At 43.6% G+C, this 21,105-nt stretch overlaps 1 protein-coding gene across 1 annotated transcript in view; it reads left to right on the top strand.

Moving 5' to 3' along the window:
• Positions 1 to 21,105, top strand: part of COX10 (cytochrome c oxidase assembly factor heme A:farnesyltransferase COX10) — a 102,271-nt gene that overhangs the window by 76,994 nt on the left and 4,172 nt on the right. The window contains exon 6 of the mRNA XM_034067675.1: positions 9,815 to 10,047. Within this exon, the coding sequence (XP_033923566.1) occupies positions 9,815 to 10,047 (233 nt within the window). The remainder of the gene's footprint in view (positions 1 to 9,814; positions 10,048 to 21,105) is intronic.

The following is a 21,105-nucleotide window of genomic DNA, read 5'->3' as shown; positions in this document are numbered from 1 at the left end:
GGAAGTTCAAGTTGGATATAAGGAAGAAGTTCTTTACTGTGAAGGTGATGAGGCACTGGCACAGGGTGCCCAGAGAAGCTGTGGCTGCCCCATCCCCAGCAGTGTTTAAGGCCAGGTTGGACAGAGCCGTGGGTGACATGGTCTAGTGTGAGGCATCCGTGCCCATGGCAGGGGGTTGGAACTGGATGATCTTAAGGTCTTTTCCCACCCAAACCATTCTATGATTCTGTGAGGTCTAATTGGTGCTTCTACTTAATAACAAAGGGCAGCAAAAGTTCTGTTTCTGTCTTAATGTGATATTTGTGAACTGCAGGTGTCCCCAGGGCTTTGTGCGCTGTCACATCCCAAACCTGTGGTTGCTTTGGTCTCAGTTCTCTGGGCAGACTCTGGAACCCATGAACAATGAAAGAGCATCATCTGCATGGAGTTAGACTGGTAGAAATGAGAGAGGAATACGTTTAGAAGAAAGCTCCATGAGGATAGAACTCAATGCTCTGTTTTCAGCCAAGTTAAAATTCCTCTTGCCTCATCTTAGCACACACATCGCTTCTTTGTGGAACTTTCAGCAGAATCGATCAAGCCCATTTTGATTTACACAAGCATAAAAAAGAGAGATGTGTCCCTTTCAAGATGAAATGATTCTTTTAAATGAGCTGTGCTTGTTTATGATAGTTTTCAAGTCCCTCGCTCTGTCAAGGGAGGCAGAACATCTGTAGCTCAGGTCTTTGAGGAGCGAGGGGAACTAATTGCCTCCAGTTTGGTTAAAATACAGTGTTGATTATGCTTTTCTACAATAGCGATGCACAGCATGACAGGGCAGCTTGGGTTCCACACACTGGTTGTGTTTTCAGTGGGGGAGAAGTGAATTGACACAGACATGGGATATTTTATCCTAATCTGTATTTATTTACACTGCATATATTCCTGAACAAGTACATGAGATAGCAAAGCCAGAACTGGGTTGGCAATTTAGTTCCAAATCTCAAGGTGGCAACTGCATGAGAAAACCCAGGTAGCTATCCATGTTTACCCATCACTGAGCTCCACAGAGGCCAAGTTCTCACTGTATGACATTCCTTGGGAGGTTTAGTCATCACAGGGAGTGCTGCCCCTTTTCCCTGCTGATGCTCCAGTTATCATTCCACATCCAGGTTAGTGCTGACTGGCCTGACTGAGCCCCATAGACAAAGGATTTCTTTCCCAAACATTTGCATTTGAAAGAGGTTTATTTGAGGTTCAGCTCTGTAAACTCTTAATCCCAGACCTAATGCTGTGGTGTTGAAGTCCTGATTTAAGTGTGCTTAAATGCTTTCCATTAACCCAGTTCACTAGGGTTTTTTGGGAGCACCTACAAGTTTCATGCGTCCTCTTACCACAGGGTTTCTCCACAGCTCAGATTTTGTGTCACAAGCTGGCTTTGGAATGTTTCCACTATTTTCCATACTATTGTATTGTACATATGGGGAAAAGCACTGTCCCATCTGAGATTGCCAACGTCTTTGTCACAGATAACATCAGAAACCAAAGCACAAAAAGCCAGTTACAAAACCAGAAGCAAGCAGAATCACAACAAGCACATTCTGGCAATCTCAAAACTTGCCATAGTTTTATACCCAGTTAAAGGGGATTTGATCTCAAATTCGATATTTGTAGTGCATGTAGAGCCTGATCTGCCACAGCAACACGTTTTTGGGGATGACATACCAGACGCTGACAGAATGTAGATACTGCTGCTTAACTTGTGAAGACAAAGTTAAATAATTCATTAAGGGAAAACTAAGAGACTTGACAAAGCTCCCCATTTATTTGCACCTCCTAAAGGATGTCTTGTCAGTCTTCAGTGGTAAATGATAGACAAGCGTGTACTCTGATATTTGGAGTTGATGGGGAAAAATTGAATTCCCAATTAAAAGTGTAATTTAGTTTCACATTCTGGCTTTAAAATACATCATCCTTCATCCCTTGTCATGAGTCATGAACTTTCCTGCATGACTGAGAGAGAATAAATGAATATCTATTAAGATCTTTCTCTACATTTTTTCCCCTTAAAATAGTAGCATTTTAGCTCATTGATAGACACTGTTTAATGTAATTCTGGTACTTTTCAAGATGAAGCCTCAATCAGCAGGTTTGGAGGCTTTTCACAATGTACCTGTGGAAGATGGTACCAAAAGTGAGAGCACAGATTGCTTGTGTTTACTAACGCTTCTGACTGATGCTGCATCAGATCTACATGAAAGAAATAAAGGGGTCTGGCAACATGTCCATTCTGGTAATGCTAAAGTGATTTTTCCCTTTTAATTGGGAAGAAAGATCTCTCCTGGAGACTAAGCCAATCTGTAATTGAAAGTTGTGGTTGAATATAAAAACACCTTGTCAGTCATGCCTTGAATCCTTAAAAACAGACATACTGCCTCAAAACTGTACTAACTATGGGTCATAATGCAGCATCACATAAACACTTTGATTTGAAATCTCAGATTGAAGTGTGGCTATGTTTTTTTCTATCAGGTACATCCTCAGTCTGTCTGTAGGACTCTTCTGGAGTTTAATGTCTTTTGCATAGAAAAATAGGATCATTTTAGGGAAGTCATCAGCGATGAAGCTACTGATCCAGGCAATGTTATTCCAGTTTCGGTTTCCATTAGTGGTGTTGTTATTACTGTAGAACTTTTACAGCTGACAATAGTCATGAATATGGTTTTTATTACTAAATATATAAATATGCAGCCTAAAAAGATTTGTGTGGAAAGTTAACATTTCATTTCACTGTTGGTAGATTGCCATCATTCAGTTTTCTACCATGATTACTGATTGCTTTTGAATGCTCTGTGCCTTACTTCGAGCTCGGAAGCTGAATGAGTGGGGTTTTTTTAACCTCCCATCAAACATAATTCCAGGGAAGCTACCGTTGCTATTCAGGGCAAAATGTGCCTTTTACAGCTCATTTTTTGCAGTCAGCTGAGCTGACGGCACTTGCGCCAGCAGACGACCCCACTGCTGGTTTCAGGCATCTGTCCATCTGGGGAAGCAGGGCTGGAAACACACAAATGCACTCCAGATGTGTGCTTGAAGGAGATGATGGTCCTTCTTCCCCATTACCTAAGTCCTAGGAGCACAAAGGCTTCCAAACAGTCAAATGGTGCCGCAGTGCGTAATGTCCTCTGCTCGTTGTGTCTCTTCCCAGTGGGATGGGATTGCCTGGTGTAACTCCTGGGGTTGATGGTGTTCCCTGGTTTTCTTGGTGGATCTCTGGAAGCTACTGGAGAGGATTCAGCCATTCTTGGGTGCCGATCTTTAATGATATAACTCATTTATATCATTATAACTGACTTAAAGAATCCCTTGGCTGATCCTCCTTTGGCTGAGGAGGTGACCGAATCATAGCTCAGTACCATATGACAGCCATGGTGACTGCATGCTCAGCTCCTACCCTGGGACTGGTTTTTGGCAACTCTCAGTGTTGCCTGGCCACAGGGATTGAGAAGATGCCAAAAGAAGATGAGCAAAACTGTAAAACAGCAGCTGGGGAGAATGATGGTTTTCTGCATGGGGTTAGGTGCATTTGTGCTGGGGATCTCCATGGCCATCTTCTCCTCTTGAAATGACCGTGGGCTTTTGCAGCCAAAGAGACCTTCAAAGGGATGTGACCTGCACTTCAGTTTATATAACCTCTCACTGCTGTTGGAAGATGTAAAAACATCAGGCTGATGCTTTTGTGTGAGTTTAAGTGGCTTCCGAAGACTTCATAGCTTACTGCTGACCTGGAAAAAATTAGGGAGAGGAGGGGCCTTCCTCCAGCAGCCTTGTACTGGTGAATAATCTGGGGACATTTTTAGTACCTAGAGATTCCAGAAATAATAAGCAACTTACGATGCTTCCTCCTGAAACCTGATTTTAATTATGGCTTTGGAACAGTGTTCCTGCACTGGACTCATATCTCAGCCCGTTGAAATGAAATTGCAGAGAAGAGAATCACTCTTGTATTCTTTGTCTGCCAAATACCTTCTTCCGAGCTCCTGCTATTTTCAGCCCTGTGAGTTGAGGGTTCAGGATGCTTCTCTTCTTACTTTACTACAGATTGTTTTGAAACTATATACAGGCAGAATTAGCACCTGGAATAGCAATATTGAGATTAATTTGAGCTGTCCATCTCACCTTTATTGTCTTGGCACTCTTTAGCTGCCACTGTGGAAGATGCTGAAGTCAGGGATAACTTAGGACCATCTCTGTGGGAAGCAGCAGCAGCAGAGTGAGGGGAGGAAACATGGGCTTGAACAAAACAGAAAGCTCACTAAAAACTAAAACCAGTTTTGTCTCATCAAAAACTAAGTAGAATTGCAGTTTAATTAAAGGGTATGGTCTGTGCAGAGTATTTGCTGTTCCTAAAAATCCCACGCAGAAGAAGAAAGTGAAGATGCATATCCCGCTCTTCCCACCTTCCCTTTCCCCACCAGCCCATGCCTGTATGCAGAAGATCAGATGGGGAGGCGCAGCCTGGCTGGAGGTGCTTGAGGGCAAAGATGGGTGCTCTGCCCAGCCTCTGCCCTTCATCACAGTTTATTCTTCACCATCCTTGTCCTGCTCATTTCAGATCATCACCCTGCGTTCACAGAACCATGCAATCATAGAATAGTTAGGGTTGGAAGGGACTTTAAGATCATCTAGTTCCAACCCCCAGCCATGGGCAGGGACCAGCAGAACAGATTGCTGGTCCTGTGGTTCGAGGGACAGTTGTCAATAATAATAAGATCTAGCACAAAATAATCATCCAGGACTTGCAATGTTTCAGTTCATTAAGGTATTCAATGCATGCTGCAGCAAAGCCAAAGGGCATTGTTGTTTTGGTTGGTTTTTTTCAGTTTGCCCTTTTAGAAGTGGGTGATGTTTCTATAAAAGGTTTTTGACAGACAGAGAGAAGACAGAATTTGTTTTATTACCTTCTGGATTAGGCGTTGAATCTCATTTCCAACTCTAAGCACTTCTGCTTCACCTGAAAAGCACACAGGCAGTCTTAAATGGACACTTACATCCAGGCTTATGCTTTTATGTAAATATGTTTTGTGTGTGCCAGTTCCCCATTAACACAAGGTCACAAATGAAGTTTCTCATGTATTTACATAACATCTGAACGTGAATTGCAGGCAACCGCTGATGGCACAAGTGCATCTATTCAGGATTCATATGGGCTTTGTGTCTCTATTAGCATAGGAGCATCAGTACATTCAGAGATAGATCGAAGTGTTAGATGCTGATACAGGATTTTTCCATATTTCTAAACATGGATAGTTTTTAAGAGGGAATTTTGTCTGGTTTCTTGATTGTTTTTTTCCAAACTAAATTATTTTTAAGCTTTTTCCCCCTTTTTCATACTGCCATTTAAATTCCAGTTCAAACTGTACTTTGGCATTCATCTTCACAAAATGTTTTGCCAAAGACAGCATAGAAAAGCATGTGTAGTCATGACATTATTGATCTTTATAGACATTAAGCTTGCTGATTCTGTTGTGAAATAGGTAAAATAATGCATTCATTTTACCGATGGGCAAATGCTTTGTTTTCCCCTCTCAATTTTTCCATGTAATGCTGTGAGTCAATAAGTAATATCATCCATGTCTCTGGAGCCTGTTAAATAAATATATTTCATGCACATGTGTGTAGGATCATTATATACGTATAACCACATCATCTGTAAGTGGCAGCTAGTTTTGGATATGATACTTTTGCACATGGATTAAAATAGGCTGGTTGCTGTGTTGTCCAGAGTCTTCATCAGTGGTACAGTGAATGAGGATACACATGGATGCCTCGTGGTTGTACGTGCAGGGGATGCCTGAGTATCATCCACATGGGATTCCTCCTGCCTGCTCCCTGTGCCCCCCCCAGCACTTGAACAGTCATCCCCAGCCTGACTGACAGCATCTCTCCAGACACCCCTGTGTCAGCAAAACCTTGGAGTTGAATGAAGAGAAACCTGGCTCTCTTTTCCTCTTCCTGCTCCTCCTCCTCTTGGATGCTCTCAGTGGAGTGTGACTGGGGAGGGTCTGTGTTGGGTGAGTGCTGTGGGAGTGAAACATCAACACATTTTCTTTGGATCAGGGAAGGTTTGGTTATTCACTGTTGAAGATGAAGTTCTCTCAAAAGCTTTTACTTGAATGTGAATGTCTTTTAGCAATAAAATTAGACAGAATTTGGCATATGCACTCGCAATATGAGAGAAGAGGAATAAGGCAGAACTACCAGTTTTTGGTTTTCCTTCAGGAGGTGTCCAATGTGGTGACATACTGGGTATTTTAGAGTTGAAATTTGAAGAGAACTCATTTGGCACTTGTAGTATTTTTCCAAAGTCTGATTTTAATCAGCCAAATAACTGAAACCAACTCCTCCCAAGAATCCATCATAAAACCTAGTTTCTTGCTCAATATGTTTGCTTTCTGAGCTAGCTCCTTGGCCAATTTTCCAATGGAAGATTGCCCTTCTTTCCCATGGGAGCGATTCCCTTAGCACAAGTGAACGCCCAAGTGAAATGAGGCTTATGTACCAGTGCCTGTCATCAGCCTGCACTTACTGCATGGCAGGGTTTAAGGATGAAGGAAACCAGCAGAGACCCTGCATCCCCTTTTAAGGACCATGAGAGAATTCCCTGGCCTTGGATTACCTAAAGCTGATGCTCCTCTGGTGCACACTGGACTGCTTGGTGGCACAGGGTTGTAGTGGGAGGATCTGCATAGCATTAGGTGATGGGACAAACCCAGTGACAACTCAGCATCGCAGCCTTCTTCTGCTCTGGAATGAGATCTCCTGTGCTTCCTCAGTGAGGCACAGGCAGCCCAGCAAAGGAGCATGCACCAAATCCATGAGTCTCATACCACAGGTCTGAGTTTTCACAGGCTTAATGTCAGCATGGAGATGCATAATGGTCCCTGTTACTGGTCCCTTGAAGACTGTAAAGTAGTGGAAATCAGAATAGCCTTTAAATTGCTGTGATTTAAAGCTAGGGTCAGTCTTTTCTTCTTAAAATCCTGGGAGGCACTGAAGCAGAAAGAACTGCACCAGTGACTGAAATCTCTACATTTTCCTCGACTATTCTCTTTCCCAGCTAGGAGTTGCTTATACTTCTCCTAGACCTCATAAACACTGCATGTTTACGTGAGAGTGAGCTGAATTCTCTATCTCATGTCTCACCAAGAAAGCAAAGTCCCAATTTCTGATTGCGGTGCCTTTGTAATGCCAAGTAGTATTTTAGGGGACAGAAATAACATAGCTGAATCATTAGGTCACAGTTTGAGTTTCTGATCGCAGTTGGAGTTTTAGGGGCAGGCACTTGCAAGTCGAACAATTACTCTTCTAGAAGAATTCCACAGTTCCTTGATTGTTAAGGAAACACTGGAGAGAAGAGGAAAATGTGACACTTTCAGGATGCCTGAAAGTAATACGGATCAACTGCTTATGAAGAACAACCCACGCTGACCTGATAGCTCTCCTGAGATTGTTAGGACCGTTACAGACACTAACCAAACTGCCTTCAGGAACTTCCTTTTAAAGAGGCAAAAAGGAAGAAACTGAGAAACAAAAATGTGGTTTCATCCATCAGGAACAGAACTGCTCTTGTAGTGGTCTCAGCCACATAACTTCTCTCTTCCCTTTTGATAAAGCCTCATTTCTTAAAGGTGCTGTTCCAGTCCGTCAGTTAGATGTGAAGGCAGCACACAACTGGTGTCAAGGCTGGCACCACAGGGCTGTTGCTGCTGCAGGGAAGAGACATGGGATGACGTGCTGCTGGGCTCAACCACAGAGGAGGGCTTTGCATGAAGGGCTGATGTCTTGCTGCTATGTGTCTGGCTCATGATGTGTAGCATTCATTTGAACTGGGGATGTGTACAGGAGTCTTCACTCTTGATTAGTGAGAAAAGTGCTTGTTGCATTAGGTCAAACTGTGAGCCCCACTGGAGCAAACGTGGGTAATGGGGCCTCGCAGGGTCATGCTGGTCTTTTGTCACCTCAAGAGTGTGTATTGTGTAAATGTGGTGTTTACTGTCTGACTGTGTTTTATTCAGGAATCAGTCAACATCGATTTGTTTAACCAAACCCAGTCAGGCTTTCACTACGGAGGGGCAACATTATGAGGTACAGCATCTATAGTCAATGGCAGAGATTGTGTTTTGCTGCCTTTCTGCAGTGGAGCACCACTAACTGCAAAACCAGAGGGCTCAGCACCCTATGGCTCTTGAAAACACACTTAACACGTCTTATCAATGGATAGCAATGACGAGCCCTACTTCTATTCCTGATACATCAGTAACACCAATACTGGTCATGCTGGAGCATAACCAGTGCGCATTCTCCATAATCTAAAATCTGTTGATGGTTTTGAAAAGCTGGATAAAATGATTTAATTTAACTGCAAGGCAGATCTTTGATGTGAGATTTGCTCATTTTAATTCTTCCAGGTATTTGAGATTTTCATTCCATATTGGTCCAACAAAGGTCTTAAAAATCCACATTTAAATGGTAGGATTTTTTTACTGATATAACTCCCATAAAATTCATCCCCACCAGCAAGTTTTCCTTATGAGGGTTAGAGCAGTGCTTGCAACACGTACTTCAGGGTTAGGGGTTTGGCCAGAGGGCAGAGTGATCATAGAATACAAAGGCTGCATAGTTTTCAGTTAGACAAAATGTGTAAAACTAAACTTCATGCAGAGACTTTTGTTGCAAGCACACATATTTTCTGCTCCCGTGGATGACTAGGAGTGTGTATTTAACCACATGGGTTATTAAATACAACTCAGTTAATGGCATTTGCCTCCCTTCCAGAGGTCTCCCACACCACATTATTTCTTAGTGGCATTTAGGTCTCTCTTCCCATTATGCTGAACACTCTCAAACGTGTGTGATGAGATCTCCACCAGCAGCAAATACGCTGGTCTGGTGCAAGGGTTCACAACTAAAGCTTCCTAAGGGTTGCATCACAGTGCTGCCTGGGAAGTGTGGGTTTGGTAGCCAGACAAAACATCCGTGTTCATTGTATTTGGATGTTTATTGTGGGCTTCAGCCACTTTCTTACAGATTTTAACAGGAATTTCCCATCTTCCCCAAGCTTTTAGCTGATGTGCAGTAAGAATCACATTTGCATCTTTCTTGTTTGATCCTTTTAGCCAAACCTAAACTATCTTCAGTTAATTCTAGTCATACTTAGAATAGAGTTTTCATTTCACTCCTGTTGCCAGGATTGCTTTGGTGTGCCAGCCCTGCTTAGCGCAGTGCATAAGGAATGTAGAAAATTCAGCCTTTTTTACAGTAAAGCCAAAAAATACTTTATTCCTGTTGATGTAATTTCACAGGGATTGAGTGTACTCTCGTTTTTCTTGTAAATGCTTCCTAATTTTGTGTCTAACCCTGTTGTGTTTCAATCAAAGGATAATTGCAATCAGTTACAAATCTGACGAGTGACAACCACTCTCATTTACTCTAGCCCCTGGGTGCTTTTCCAGAGGTCAAAATATAGTAAGATTTAATTAGAAGAGAAAGATCTGTTGGAAGCACCAGTTCTTCATAAGGGCTTTTTACCTACAGAAGTGGAATTTATTTGATGAACAAAAGAATGAAACTCACAAATCATTGCAAATCTGTACTGAGATTATCTTAACTTTTGAGAAAGGCTTTTCTTAGGACAGGGATTCAAATGGGAGAATTTGGGCTGGGTAAGAACAATAACAAAATTCCACTCAGTTTATGAGAGGAGGCAAAGGAGCGGGACAGTGCTCATCCTTTGGGACAGACTCTTACCAGTGTCTCTGGTCTCTCCCCACAGCCCTCTACTCGCTGTCTGCTTTGCTGCCTCCTGTGGAGTCCCAGGAATTGCCCTGCTGACACTGGGGGTAAACCCTCTCACTGGAGCCTTGGGAGCCTTCAACATCTTCCTGTACACGTGTTGCTACACACCCATGAAGAGAATGAGCATTGCCAACACGTGGGTAGGAGCTGTTGTCGGGGCCATTCCCCCCGTCATGGGCTGGACGGCAGCTACTGGTAGTCTCGATGCTGGTGAGTATGAAACCGTCATACAAGCAGTTAACATCACTGTCTTAGGGATAGTTAAAAAGACCTACTGAAAAGGCAGTAAACCTCATTCTTTCTGCTTGTTGACCTGACACTGCTTTGAAAGCAGATATATTCTGCTGTTTGCAATGCCAAAGTCTGTTACAGTGCGGTATCATGAGAACCAAATGAATAGACATGATGGTAGCATTCTCCTTACAGAGCATTTCAGGGGCAAACAGGAGCTGATGAAAGATAGTGTTCTACTGAATATTTGTTTAGGCCATCTAAAAAAATTATCTAGAAGGAAAATAACATCTTCAGGGTTCATATGGAAGAAAACGTTGCATGATTTGGGGATTAAAACCATACTCAGCAAGATCCAGTTTTGGGAGCTTTCAGCTGGAAAATTCCCAGTTGTGTTTATTAGTGTCTTTCCACAAGCCAGAAAATATCTTAGGAAGATAAATTTATTGGTGTGTTTCTTAATTGCCCATTTTGAAAGTCTTAAGTTCTAAATGTTCCTTCTCCCGTCCTTGAAAAGCAAACGAAGATTTCTATTTTAGTAACTGTGAACCAGTTTTACATCCCTCGTAAAACACTGATCTCTTCAGCAGCTAAACTCTGACACAATTGGGGCTTGTTTTTCTTGCCAGCTAGAAACTTAAGAATCCAAGTTGCTCCACATACTAACATTCTGAAGGAGCTAATGAAGTTCAATTAACAGGTCTGTTAAGAATTGTTTTAGCTCACACTCATCCCACAGCGTGGCATATTTAAGTCTTGAATAATACTTTCAACAGCAAGGCTTTTAGCCAGAAACTACCAGAATCTGTGCAAAATCCATTCTTCATTTGTGCTGTGTACTTCCTATGAAAGTCAGTATGAATTGGCTTGGAGTACTCGTGTTCTGATATGGATCTAATCCGCGGCTGGGATGAAAGCTTTTGTGGTGGTTTCTTTTTAATGTGTACTTCTCCTATACAAACATTCTCCTCTCTGAAAGTTATTTTTATGTTTAGACCTATAAATGGTATGCATATGTATGTATAGTGTCTCGTGTTAAGGAATGCATAAGTTATCATTAGAAGCTCTATATTTCTAAAGAGAAGAGAATGAATGATGTGTAGACCTTGAATCTTTTGCTTAGGGCTTTCTGTTTGGTTTTGGCACCTCATTGCAGAGTTGATGTTCGAACTTCACCTGCAAAGTCCAGCCTGGAGGAGCAGGAGTGAAAAGCTCTAACCTCACCAGTGCCCTCGCTGTAGAGGCTGTCACAGTTCAGGTTTTCAGCCCTGGTTTTAAAATGGCAGTTAAACTGCTGCAGTTAAAGCCCAGCGCGTTCAAGTAAACTGGCACTGATTTTCATTATCTTCAATTTGTCAAGTTACAACTTGCTCTTGGAGACCTGCTTTGCAAGGAGCTTAAATTGTCCCTGTATGGCAGCTGGGCAGGCAGCAGACACTGGTGTCCCAAGTAAGCCCTTCCTCTCTAATTTGCAACCGAGTTGTGGTTGCATGTCCCTCTGCCAGCTCTGGAGGGGATAATCCCTGGTAGTGGAAGATGATAACTTTAAACCACTTTGTCAGAACACAATGATCTGCACTGAGGTGTAACTCGGTGTTGCATTGTTTGCTCTGGGTAGCTAAAACTCTACAGTCACCTCCCAGTCTGTGTCAGTGAGCCCAGGCAGCTTGTTTAACAGGGTAAGAAATGTAATTGAGTTGCTACTGGTCTTTGTAATAACCCGTACCGGGGGAAGAGTCCTGAAAATGGTGACCTGCATGTCATATTTAGTGCATTTCAGTATTAAAAAACAAAACTAAAAATCCCATACAAACTCTTGTAAGAATAAAAGAGAGAAATAGAAGAAAAAGATTGAATTGGAAAGTGTAATTTGCTCAGAGAAGCTGTGGTTGCCCCATCCCCAGAAACATTCAGGGCCAGTTTGGATGGGGTTTGGAGCAACCTGGTCTATTAGAAGGTGACCCTGGCCATGGCAGGGGGTTGGAACTGGTCTCTTCCAGCCCAAACCATTCTCTGATTCTATGATTTTCAGTATTAAACTTTTTACAGTTACAAGCAAGAAGAGTTTTCAAACCTGGCAGCATCAGACCCATGCAGAGTACAAGCATGCATCCGTGTGACGACGTGCAGACCTGCATCCCTCCTTTAACCAGCCAACCCGCAGTTGTTGAACTCATTAATAATGTGTAATTAGCTTGGAGACTTAACCTAGTTCTCAGTAGAGGTGTGAAAATGCATTTGCACCTCGTTTAAAGAAAAAGAAAATCATTTCACTCAATAACAAAGAGGAATGTGAAGGGAGGGAGGCAGGAAACTAATGAGAAGGGAGGTTCTCACCACTTAACTGGTGGCTTTTTGAGTTTACATTTTCCTGTGGATTTTCTCTCCTTGTAATCTTCTCACAGCAGCCACATTGTTGTACATGTTGCTGTTGTAGGGAAAACAATACTGAAGTGTAGACCTTTTATTAGCATTTAAGGGGGGGTAACCAAGTGTTACACTGTATTGTGTGGTACCCTGGGACAGCCGTGTCTGCACCCCTCCGTCATGTCAGGAGCTCCGTAACCTCACCAGTGCCATTCATGGGCACTGATGTGGGCTGCTCGTAGCTGTTTGAGTTGGACAGGCCAAGGGGAATGGCTTTAACCTGGCAGAGATGAGCTCTGAGATGAGCTCTTAGGCAGAGGCCCTTCCCTGTGAGGGTGCTGAGGTGCTGGCATAGGGTGCCCAGAGAAGCTGTGGCTGCCCCATCCCTGGCAGTGTCCAAGGCCAGGTTGGACACAGGGGCTTGGAGCAGCTGCTCCAGTGGAAGGGGTCCCTGCCTGTGGCAGGGGTTGGAGTTGGATGAGCGTTAAGGTCTCTTCCAACCCAAACAAGTCTGGGATTCTGGGATTCAGTGTGCTATTCCAGAGGCAATAACAAAGTGTCTCAGATTGGAGCAGCCTTGTTCTAATTTGTCCCTATTTTGTTTAGAACTTTATTTCAAAGATGAACACTATCAGTTTCTTGTACAAGAAACAAGAACCAAATATCACATATTTGCAGATAAAAATCTGGGACCCTTGTATTTCTAGTGATGCAAATAGTTGCTGGTATTTCTTACACTACACATCTTTTGCAGCTCTTACAGGGATTCCCAGTGATGCTTGCTTCTATTTCTTCCCCTAATAGGTAACTTTAATTCTCTGCTCTTAAACATCCTGCCCCAACCCTGGATTTTCTGCCAACGTGATTTAGGGAAAACCTCACATTTCAAAAGGGAAAGATAAGGTTATCTCTGGGAAGATGTGGAATTCTTTGTTGTGGGGTTGGGGGGGGGGGTGTTGTTTTTTAATGGCAGCTGTTTGAAACTGATGAAAGATCAGGAATGTTAACATTTCCTCGCTGGGGGAGCCGAGTGCAGGTGAGATGGTCAAAGGTGCATGATAAGTGTAATTTATCAAGTGGATATCGCTGCCACGTATCTGATATATTTATGCAGAACTTAACTGCCAGGCTGTGATTTGCAGCAACACGTTTGCTTCCTTGAAAGCTGATTTCGTTGCTCCTTTGTGGTGCTGTTTATTTCTGAAGGGATTTGTTTCTATAGTAAATCTATACACCTTCAAATTGTTTCTCCTGACTTTACAAAGGAAGGACTAGCAGGGAACTCATGAAAATCACTCAAAGCCTTATCCAAACAGGCAGGAGAAAGAGGCAGAGCTTGGCAGCGTGTCCTGTTCTGTGCTGGGTCCTCCTCCTGCACAGGATGCATGTACAGGAGAGCTCCAGGCTGTGCCACGCTGCTGTGGAGCCTGTGCACAGGCATCTTTAGGAAGAAACAGGGCTGTTTATTTTGGCATGTGAGAGGCACAACGTGTGTGTGCTTTCAATTACTCTTGTGTTGCTGGGCTCTCCCCAGCCTAATGCCGCAGCTTGCTTGTTGGAGATGTTTGCTGTCATTTTAAGCTTGTTATTGCTAGTTAGCAGAAAAACCAAATGTGGGGTAAACGTTTCCAAGTGCCATAGTCCATGTTTTGCCTTAGACATGTTGCACTCCTTCCTCCGACCTTCCTGTGCTGATGCACCAAAGGCTTGATCCCAGCCAACAAGCAGTATCAGTGTCTTAGAGCAGAGCAATTCAGTGCCACAGTGTCCATACAAACCACCCAGTTAGATGGAAGTGACAAGCGGGGCTCCTCGACATAATGTGCTTATCAGTTAAGGGGATTTATTCTGAGTAGGTGGCAATGGCATAGCAGATAACAGCCCTGACACTAGAGCAGACATTACAGACCCATGGTGGCCTAGGAGCCCTAGGTATTACTGCACCAAAGAATGTTTATCTCAATAGACTATTTAGTTTATCTCAGATGCTCCACTTCTGGTCTCGCTTTCCTGCAAGACATCTTGTACTGATTTTCATTCATTTTCAGAAATTTAAATAATTCCTGGGGCTATGGAATTTATAGACTTGGGTATCAGTTGTAATCATGTGGAGGCTGATTTTTAAATTGCCTTTACTTTGTAATTCAAATTGTGTTGTATGGTAGACATTAATTATGTCAGCCAACATCTATTTACAAATGGGGATTTAAAAACCGGGCAGTTCTTATCAGCTAGTGACGTTTGGCAGATGGATGGTTTCGTTAACAACAAGAAAGAGAATAGGGGTTGTACCCAACCTGTCAATGGCTGGAGCCTCTCATGCCTGGTGTAGCTCTTGTTTGCCAGGAGCAGGGAGAGCAAAGCAACAGCTTAATTGCATGCAAAGTAAGCTTGGAGATCTTTGTGTCCCTTCCAGTTAAGCACTTTGAGTTTTAAAGCCCCTTGATGTGGGAGCAGGTCTGGGAGCCACCATCCTCTGTCCTGCAGTGGGAGCAGAGGAGGCTCCAACTATAAACCCCCTCCAGTAAACTCAGCTTTTGGGGTTTCACTTCTCAGATGAAAGACAGCAGAATTTGTGGTCTGTTGCAGAGGAAGCAGAGATATTCATGTCACTGACGTATGAGAATTGGAAGCTGGGGGCCCAGGAGTGTGCTTTGTGGGGGTAAAAACCGAGGCAGGGGACAGTACTAGTAAGCAGCTGGTCTGAATTCAGGACAGAAGCCAGTGAATTGTTTTTCTTTTCCCATTTCCATCTTCATAAGAGACAATAAAATGGCAGTTTCAGTGCTGGAGCACCTAGGAACTGACCCCATGAATTCACAGGTAGCGTGTCCATACTCAGTTCTCTCCCCCATGCAACATCAGGAGATGGGGCTGCATGGCAGCCCCAGGGTGTGAGACACAGCACCCACAGGAGGAGTGCCACAGGGGTCTCTGCAGCAGAGACTCCCACCCTCAGACTACATGGGAGCCCCAGAGGAGCCTGGAAGAGGTCTCCATGGCTCTGCAGGTTTGCAGTGTTCTGGTCCTTCGGCAAACACTTCCTAAAGATATGGTCTGTGCAAAGATTGTATTTCCATCTTACCCAACAGGCTCACTTTTCTTATGGCATCTCTTGCTGGGGTTACCTAAGAGTAATTATGTACAGTGTTGTTGTTTTCCTCCGCCTTATCTGTGTAATGAAAGGTGTTTCCCTGAGAGACTCTTGGCTGTAATAACCTGTTGTGTGTCACACAAAAAGTGTGCCTGCCTATGTGTATCCATATGCACACAGCTTTCCTCTGCACGTCAAGTGTTCCTGGGGACATCTGCTTTCCTCCTATTGAAGGCAATGGCCAGGAACACTCCCTCGAGGTGCAGAGCCCCACTGCCAACTTCATTTCCCATTCCTTGGTGGACACTGAGGCTCGTCCTTTTGTTTTGCAGACAAGCCGTACACACGGCCAACATCCCTTCCCTTTATGTGCTGAGCAGAGGAGTCTATCGCAGCCCCTGTTCCACAGCCCTTTTGTGCCATCCCTCAAAAGAAACAGCTATTGAAACCCATGACCATGAAGCTTTTGAGTTTCCCAGTGTTCTCCTCGCCCTTGGTTTACATGACCGTGTAACCTTGAAGGCACACAATCAGAGCTGTGCGTGCGCGCACTGACAGCCGGGACCATTGTTTGCAGCCCAGAGACCTTGTGCAGAGCTTTAGCAGTGATACTTTCCCTTTTTTCCTTCTCAAGGCTGCTTGGCCGCTCACACAGCATCCAAAACAAGCTGTAGCATCTGCTTTTGTTTTCCAGTGGAAGCAGAAGTGCCAGTTGTTGTCTTGCTTGTGGTGCTAATACAGCAAACACCGAAGTGGCAAAATAGAAGCAAACTGCATCAGTTTGGTTAAGGTTAGTGACTAGAAAATTCCTAAATGTGTTTGAGAAGGCTTCATAATCATTAATTAAGGTGTAAATTTTGTAGAGCTGATCCCTCTTCTACCTCCAAAGACAATGGGAAAAATGAAATCCTAGGTGGCTTTTTTCCTCAGGAGTGATTGTATCAGGGCAGTATCATAAAATCCCAGAGTAGTTTGGGTTGGAAGGGAACTTAAAGCTTATGCAGCTCCAACTCCTGCCAGGGGCAGGGACACCTTCCACTAGAGCAGGTTGCTGCAAGCCCCTTCCAACCTGGCCTTGAACACTGCCAGGGATGGGGCAGCCACAACACCTTGAACACTTGTCAGTCAGAGACCACTTGATCTCCTCTAATAGTCAGTTTAAATCACCAGAACAAGGAGAGGCAGCAGTTACTGCCCCTTCCAACTCCCCTTCACAAGCAGGAAGTGCCACTGCCAGCTTAATAAACCAGTCCTTATGTATCAGGGCACTACATCTGTGTTATGGATGTGACTCCAAACCACTGTATTTGTACCAGCTCCTGCATATAATCCTTTGGGTGTTCAATCTCACATTGAATCTGCAGTGGGCAGCAAGGTTTTGACAAGGGTTCAGAATCTTTACCCCCATAATTGCTTCATAGTTAGAAAACTTGATTTTCTTTGTTAAGCTTGTGAATGAGCACAAAAGACAGCCAATAAAAGCTTTGGGGACGCATCCAGTACATTTCCTGCAAGCATAACATCCTGTAAAAGCCATGCAGGACCACAGTGAAGAGGTTTGGCCTGGCTGTGTTAGATTTCCTGTAGAAAAGGTGAAAAATGTGGCCTGAGACAGCACGGTTGCTCACAAGCAGGTGGATACAGCTGGACAAAGTCAAGTCTCTGAGCTCTAATCTACCTTGTCTGGATTAAAGAGGAGTAATTTGTTCAACATCTTTCAAGGGAGGAGAGCCAGTTGTGTGCTATCAAGTAAAACGGTGTGTGGTTGTTTCCTGACTACGAGCCATTAAAAGGCTGAGCTTAGGCTACCAAAGCCTTCCCCTCCTGACAGCAGCCAAACTCATACCAGTTTCCTAGAGACAAAAGGCCGGTGCTTTCCTCTTCCTAAGTCTGGAGCTACCAAGGTCTGGAAATGATTTTAAAATTCCTTCACATTATTCAAGGCAGAAGAATTACTAAAATTGTGCTTTAAGCAAAACAGCATTCTTGGGTTGCCAAGGCAGTAAACACCAGCTTTGGGAAATGCAGAAAGATTTCAACATCTGTTTTGGAGCTGATATTTTAACCATTCCGTGTTTATTTTAATGCCTGGTTGGCCTCTTCCCAGTCGTACATATGCAGCACCAAAGCAAAGACAGAAGGAGCGAGTCCGTTCTTGAATTGATGCTGTTATAGATCAGATCCCCCTTCCTTATTCTGGTGTTTTATTGATTAAGTTTGTCCTGTCTGGAGCTTGAAAGTGATAGTAGAGGTTTGCAGGACACTGTGTAATGGGAAGGCACCGTGTGTTGTCTAAAGAACAATGAGAAGGATAAGGAGAAAGAATTCAGTTGCTCATCTCCAGTGTGTTTTCAGGAACACGACGCTGATACAGCAGTATCTGTAGATAACCTTGGATGTGTTTGCCTTGACTTGTGCAGACAGGCACATGTTCTTCTGCCTGCCAGGGCTGGTTGGGCTCCAGCTTGCCTTGCTCAGGAGCCTTGTGCTCCACCAACACACCCTGAGCTCCATCCTGCACCCTCTTGTAGCCAAGGTGTTTTTCTGCCCTGGAAGAACTTGCCTTCAGAAAGTTTCTGGCAAGTTTCAATTGGATCATCCCAAACTATCACATCTTATTTAAGGCAGACAGCTGAAATGATTCAGCTACTGCCCCATGTGCCAGCTGCACAATGTGTAAGGCTCTTTGATGATGAATGGTATTGCTAGCATGAAAGAGGCGTATTTCAAATTGCTGCTTAAGAGAGTGGCACCCTCAGAACAAGACAGTTGAGCAGGATCCAAACATTGCTTCTGCCCTTTAGTGGGTGAGAAAATAGGTTTGCAGTCCTCAGGGTGCTTTACGTGAATGAAATGGTTTTCTCAGAATGATGCTATGGGCATATTTTCTGTTGGCACTGATAGCTCATAGCTGAACGTGCCAACTCCTTCTAGAGAAGGTGATGTATAGACTTGAACAGACTCTGCACCTTTTCCAGGACATTGGAAGTTTGGGGGACTCATATTAGGGTCTGGAGCTTTTTGTCCCTGGGTTACTGATCCCAGTGCAAAACCAGGATGACAGGACAAGAAGCTGTTGCTACCTGGTTGCTCTGCTCTTCTCCCCATGTGTTAACAAGTGGTCAGAGCTCACACCCTGCAAGACCTTACACCCTAAAAACCACCTTGCAGATCCTTGCTCTTAGGTGCTCTTCTTAGCAGAAGGCCAAAGACCCAATGGGGTCAGGCACTGGCACTGCTCCCTCGCCTGAGATTTGGACCATCCAGCAAAGGACGGCATCATGAATTGCTTTAAAAGGGATAAAATGTGAAAATGAATCAAATTTTAGAGGTGCCACATGGTCTCCTTGACACCATGAGGAGCATAACTTCATAGGGGGGTGCTTCTTGCTCTTGTAATTGTAAAAATCAGACTGTCAGCTCCTGTGGTTTGCAAGCCCAGAATCACTTAGTTGCTTTTGGAAGTCTCATCTCATAATTATTTCCAAGTCCTACCCAAGTTTATTGAAGCTTAAATCATCTTGCCAAGCAATTTCCAAATGGCTCTGGAATTTAGTGCCTTGTTTGTTTTAGGAAAAGTGCAATTTATAAACCTTTAGTATTTCAGTGGATAAAAATACATCTACAGAAAGGAAGAACCATTTTCTACCTTCTTGACATTTTGGCTTTATCTTAGATATTAAAATAAAAATCTCAGCTTGTTCTTGTTTATTAAAAAGAATCTCTATTACTATTTAAATACTTCTAAAAGAATTTAAGAAAAGACATAATAGCTTAACCTTAACATTCATGATGAACAGTAAAACCTGTTATTTATCTTTAACTCTGTGGATGTCGTAGGGCCTACCTGGTTCTCTGCAACCCTGTAACCTCTGAGATGTTTTAAACTAGTACAAAATGATTAAACAATAGGAGATCAACAAGAAAACATTTATGCCTATTTTTCACACCAGATTGAAAGAATACTGGAGACCTGCGTCCTGTTTGCCTAAATAGACTTCATTTCTTTCCCAAACCAAACACGACTTGGCTGCCAAGTTACTGGGATTTATAAGTGTCTACTTGTGGCTGTCCCAGGTTCTCACACTTGGAGAAGTCAAGAGTTTGGAAGTGGTCATAAATGGCCTAAACTTGCAGCTATTAAAAATCTGGCTAAAAAGGCCAAAGAGTTTGGGATATCCACAAGTCAGGTACTTGTTTTCTTGCAGTTCATCAACACAAACCCTGACCAGGAGCAGGATACGCGGATGCTTGTGCCAATCTTAATCCAGGTGGATTCTTCATGTTCTGCTGCCTTTGCTCCAAAATAATCCAGTCCCTTACACTCTGTGTGGGATCCATTTTATTCCTTGTTAGTTTAGGAATAAAGGTCTTGACATCTAGCTAGTAAGTAGCCTAAGCTCAGTCTGGGCATCAAGGCCAGGCAGGATGGGGCTTGGAGCAACCTGGTCTAGTGGAAGGTGTCCCTGTCCATGACAGAGGGTCAGAACTGGATGAGCTTTAAGGTTCCTTCCAACCCAAATCAGTCTGGGATTCTGTGATTCTATGATTTCTTATCGGTCTGCCTGCGCTCAGGTTTCCATGTGCAGCAGAGGAGCTGAGGAAGGCCAAGGTCTGCAGCATCCCTGTGTTCTGGCTGTCTCTCACTCTGCTCTGATAGCCAGCTTTGCTTTTGCAGCCTCCGTGCCAGCTCCAGTTGTTATGGCTGCGAATGACCTCGTCTGGTGCTCACTTCATTATAAACTCTGTAGAGGAAAATGAGATTTGCATTGATTAGACTGAGTTCCCAAACTGTTGGGAACTGCACAGAAGCAGCAGAGCAGACTGCGCTGTGTTGAACCAGGTTTGTCTCCAGAGTTAGTCTCACTGTAACATTGCTTAAAAACACTGCTGACTTAATTATGACACAGTTAACATTCATCTAGTAATTAATGAGTGTTACAGTGTCTGCTCTGGGTTTGACAGGATTCCTACTGTGAGCTCGTTTGATGCTGAATTGTACTGTACCATGTGCTGTGCTTTGCAAGTCATCAGTCTTACGTGACACTTAAAGATCTCTGACAAGCCGACAGTCTCAGCCTGGCCAGGGGAAATTGCAGGATAGCCAAGGCACATGGGAACTAACAGAGAGAACGGGTCAGTTAAAATCCTCATAATGGGCTATTAAATTGTTTTACTGTTGAGTTTCTCTGTAAAATATCAATTATCTCGATGGTTGTAATGTAATCAAAGTAATTAAATTCCAAAGGCTTGCATGTAAAAACCAGAGCTTTGTAAATGGGACTCCAGCCCTAAGTAGTTTAGTTGGTCTGTGTTTAGAAGTGTCTCCAGATTACTTCTTTTTTCATTTTAATGGTGTTATAGTTAGAGAACTGTTAAAGAGGTTTGTGTGTTTGAGGTTTAGGCTGTGTTTTGAGCTTGGCTGCACACAACATTTGAACAATTGAATAAGCAAAGCGTTACAGCCAAAACACAGGGATGCAGCACATGCCAGATGAAAAGCCGGCTCGTTCGTAGCCGTGGGAAGCAGGGACAGCCTCTGGATCCTGGCCCTGGCTCCTCTGCTGGTGGATAAT

Source organism: Melopsittacus undulatus, chromosome 11 (genome assembly GCF_012275295.1).
Source record: "Melopsittacus undulatus isolate bMelUnd1 chromosome 11, bMelUnd1.mat.Z, whole genome shotgun sequence".
NCBI classification, from domain to species: Eukaryota; Metazoa; Chordata; class Aves; order Psittaciformes; family Psittaculidae; genus Melopsittacus; species Melopsittacus undulatus.
Note: the sequence above shows the minus strand (reverse complement) of the source record. Positions and strands in the feature narration are given on the sequence as shown.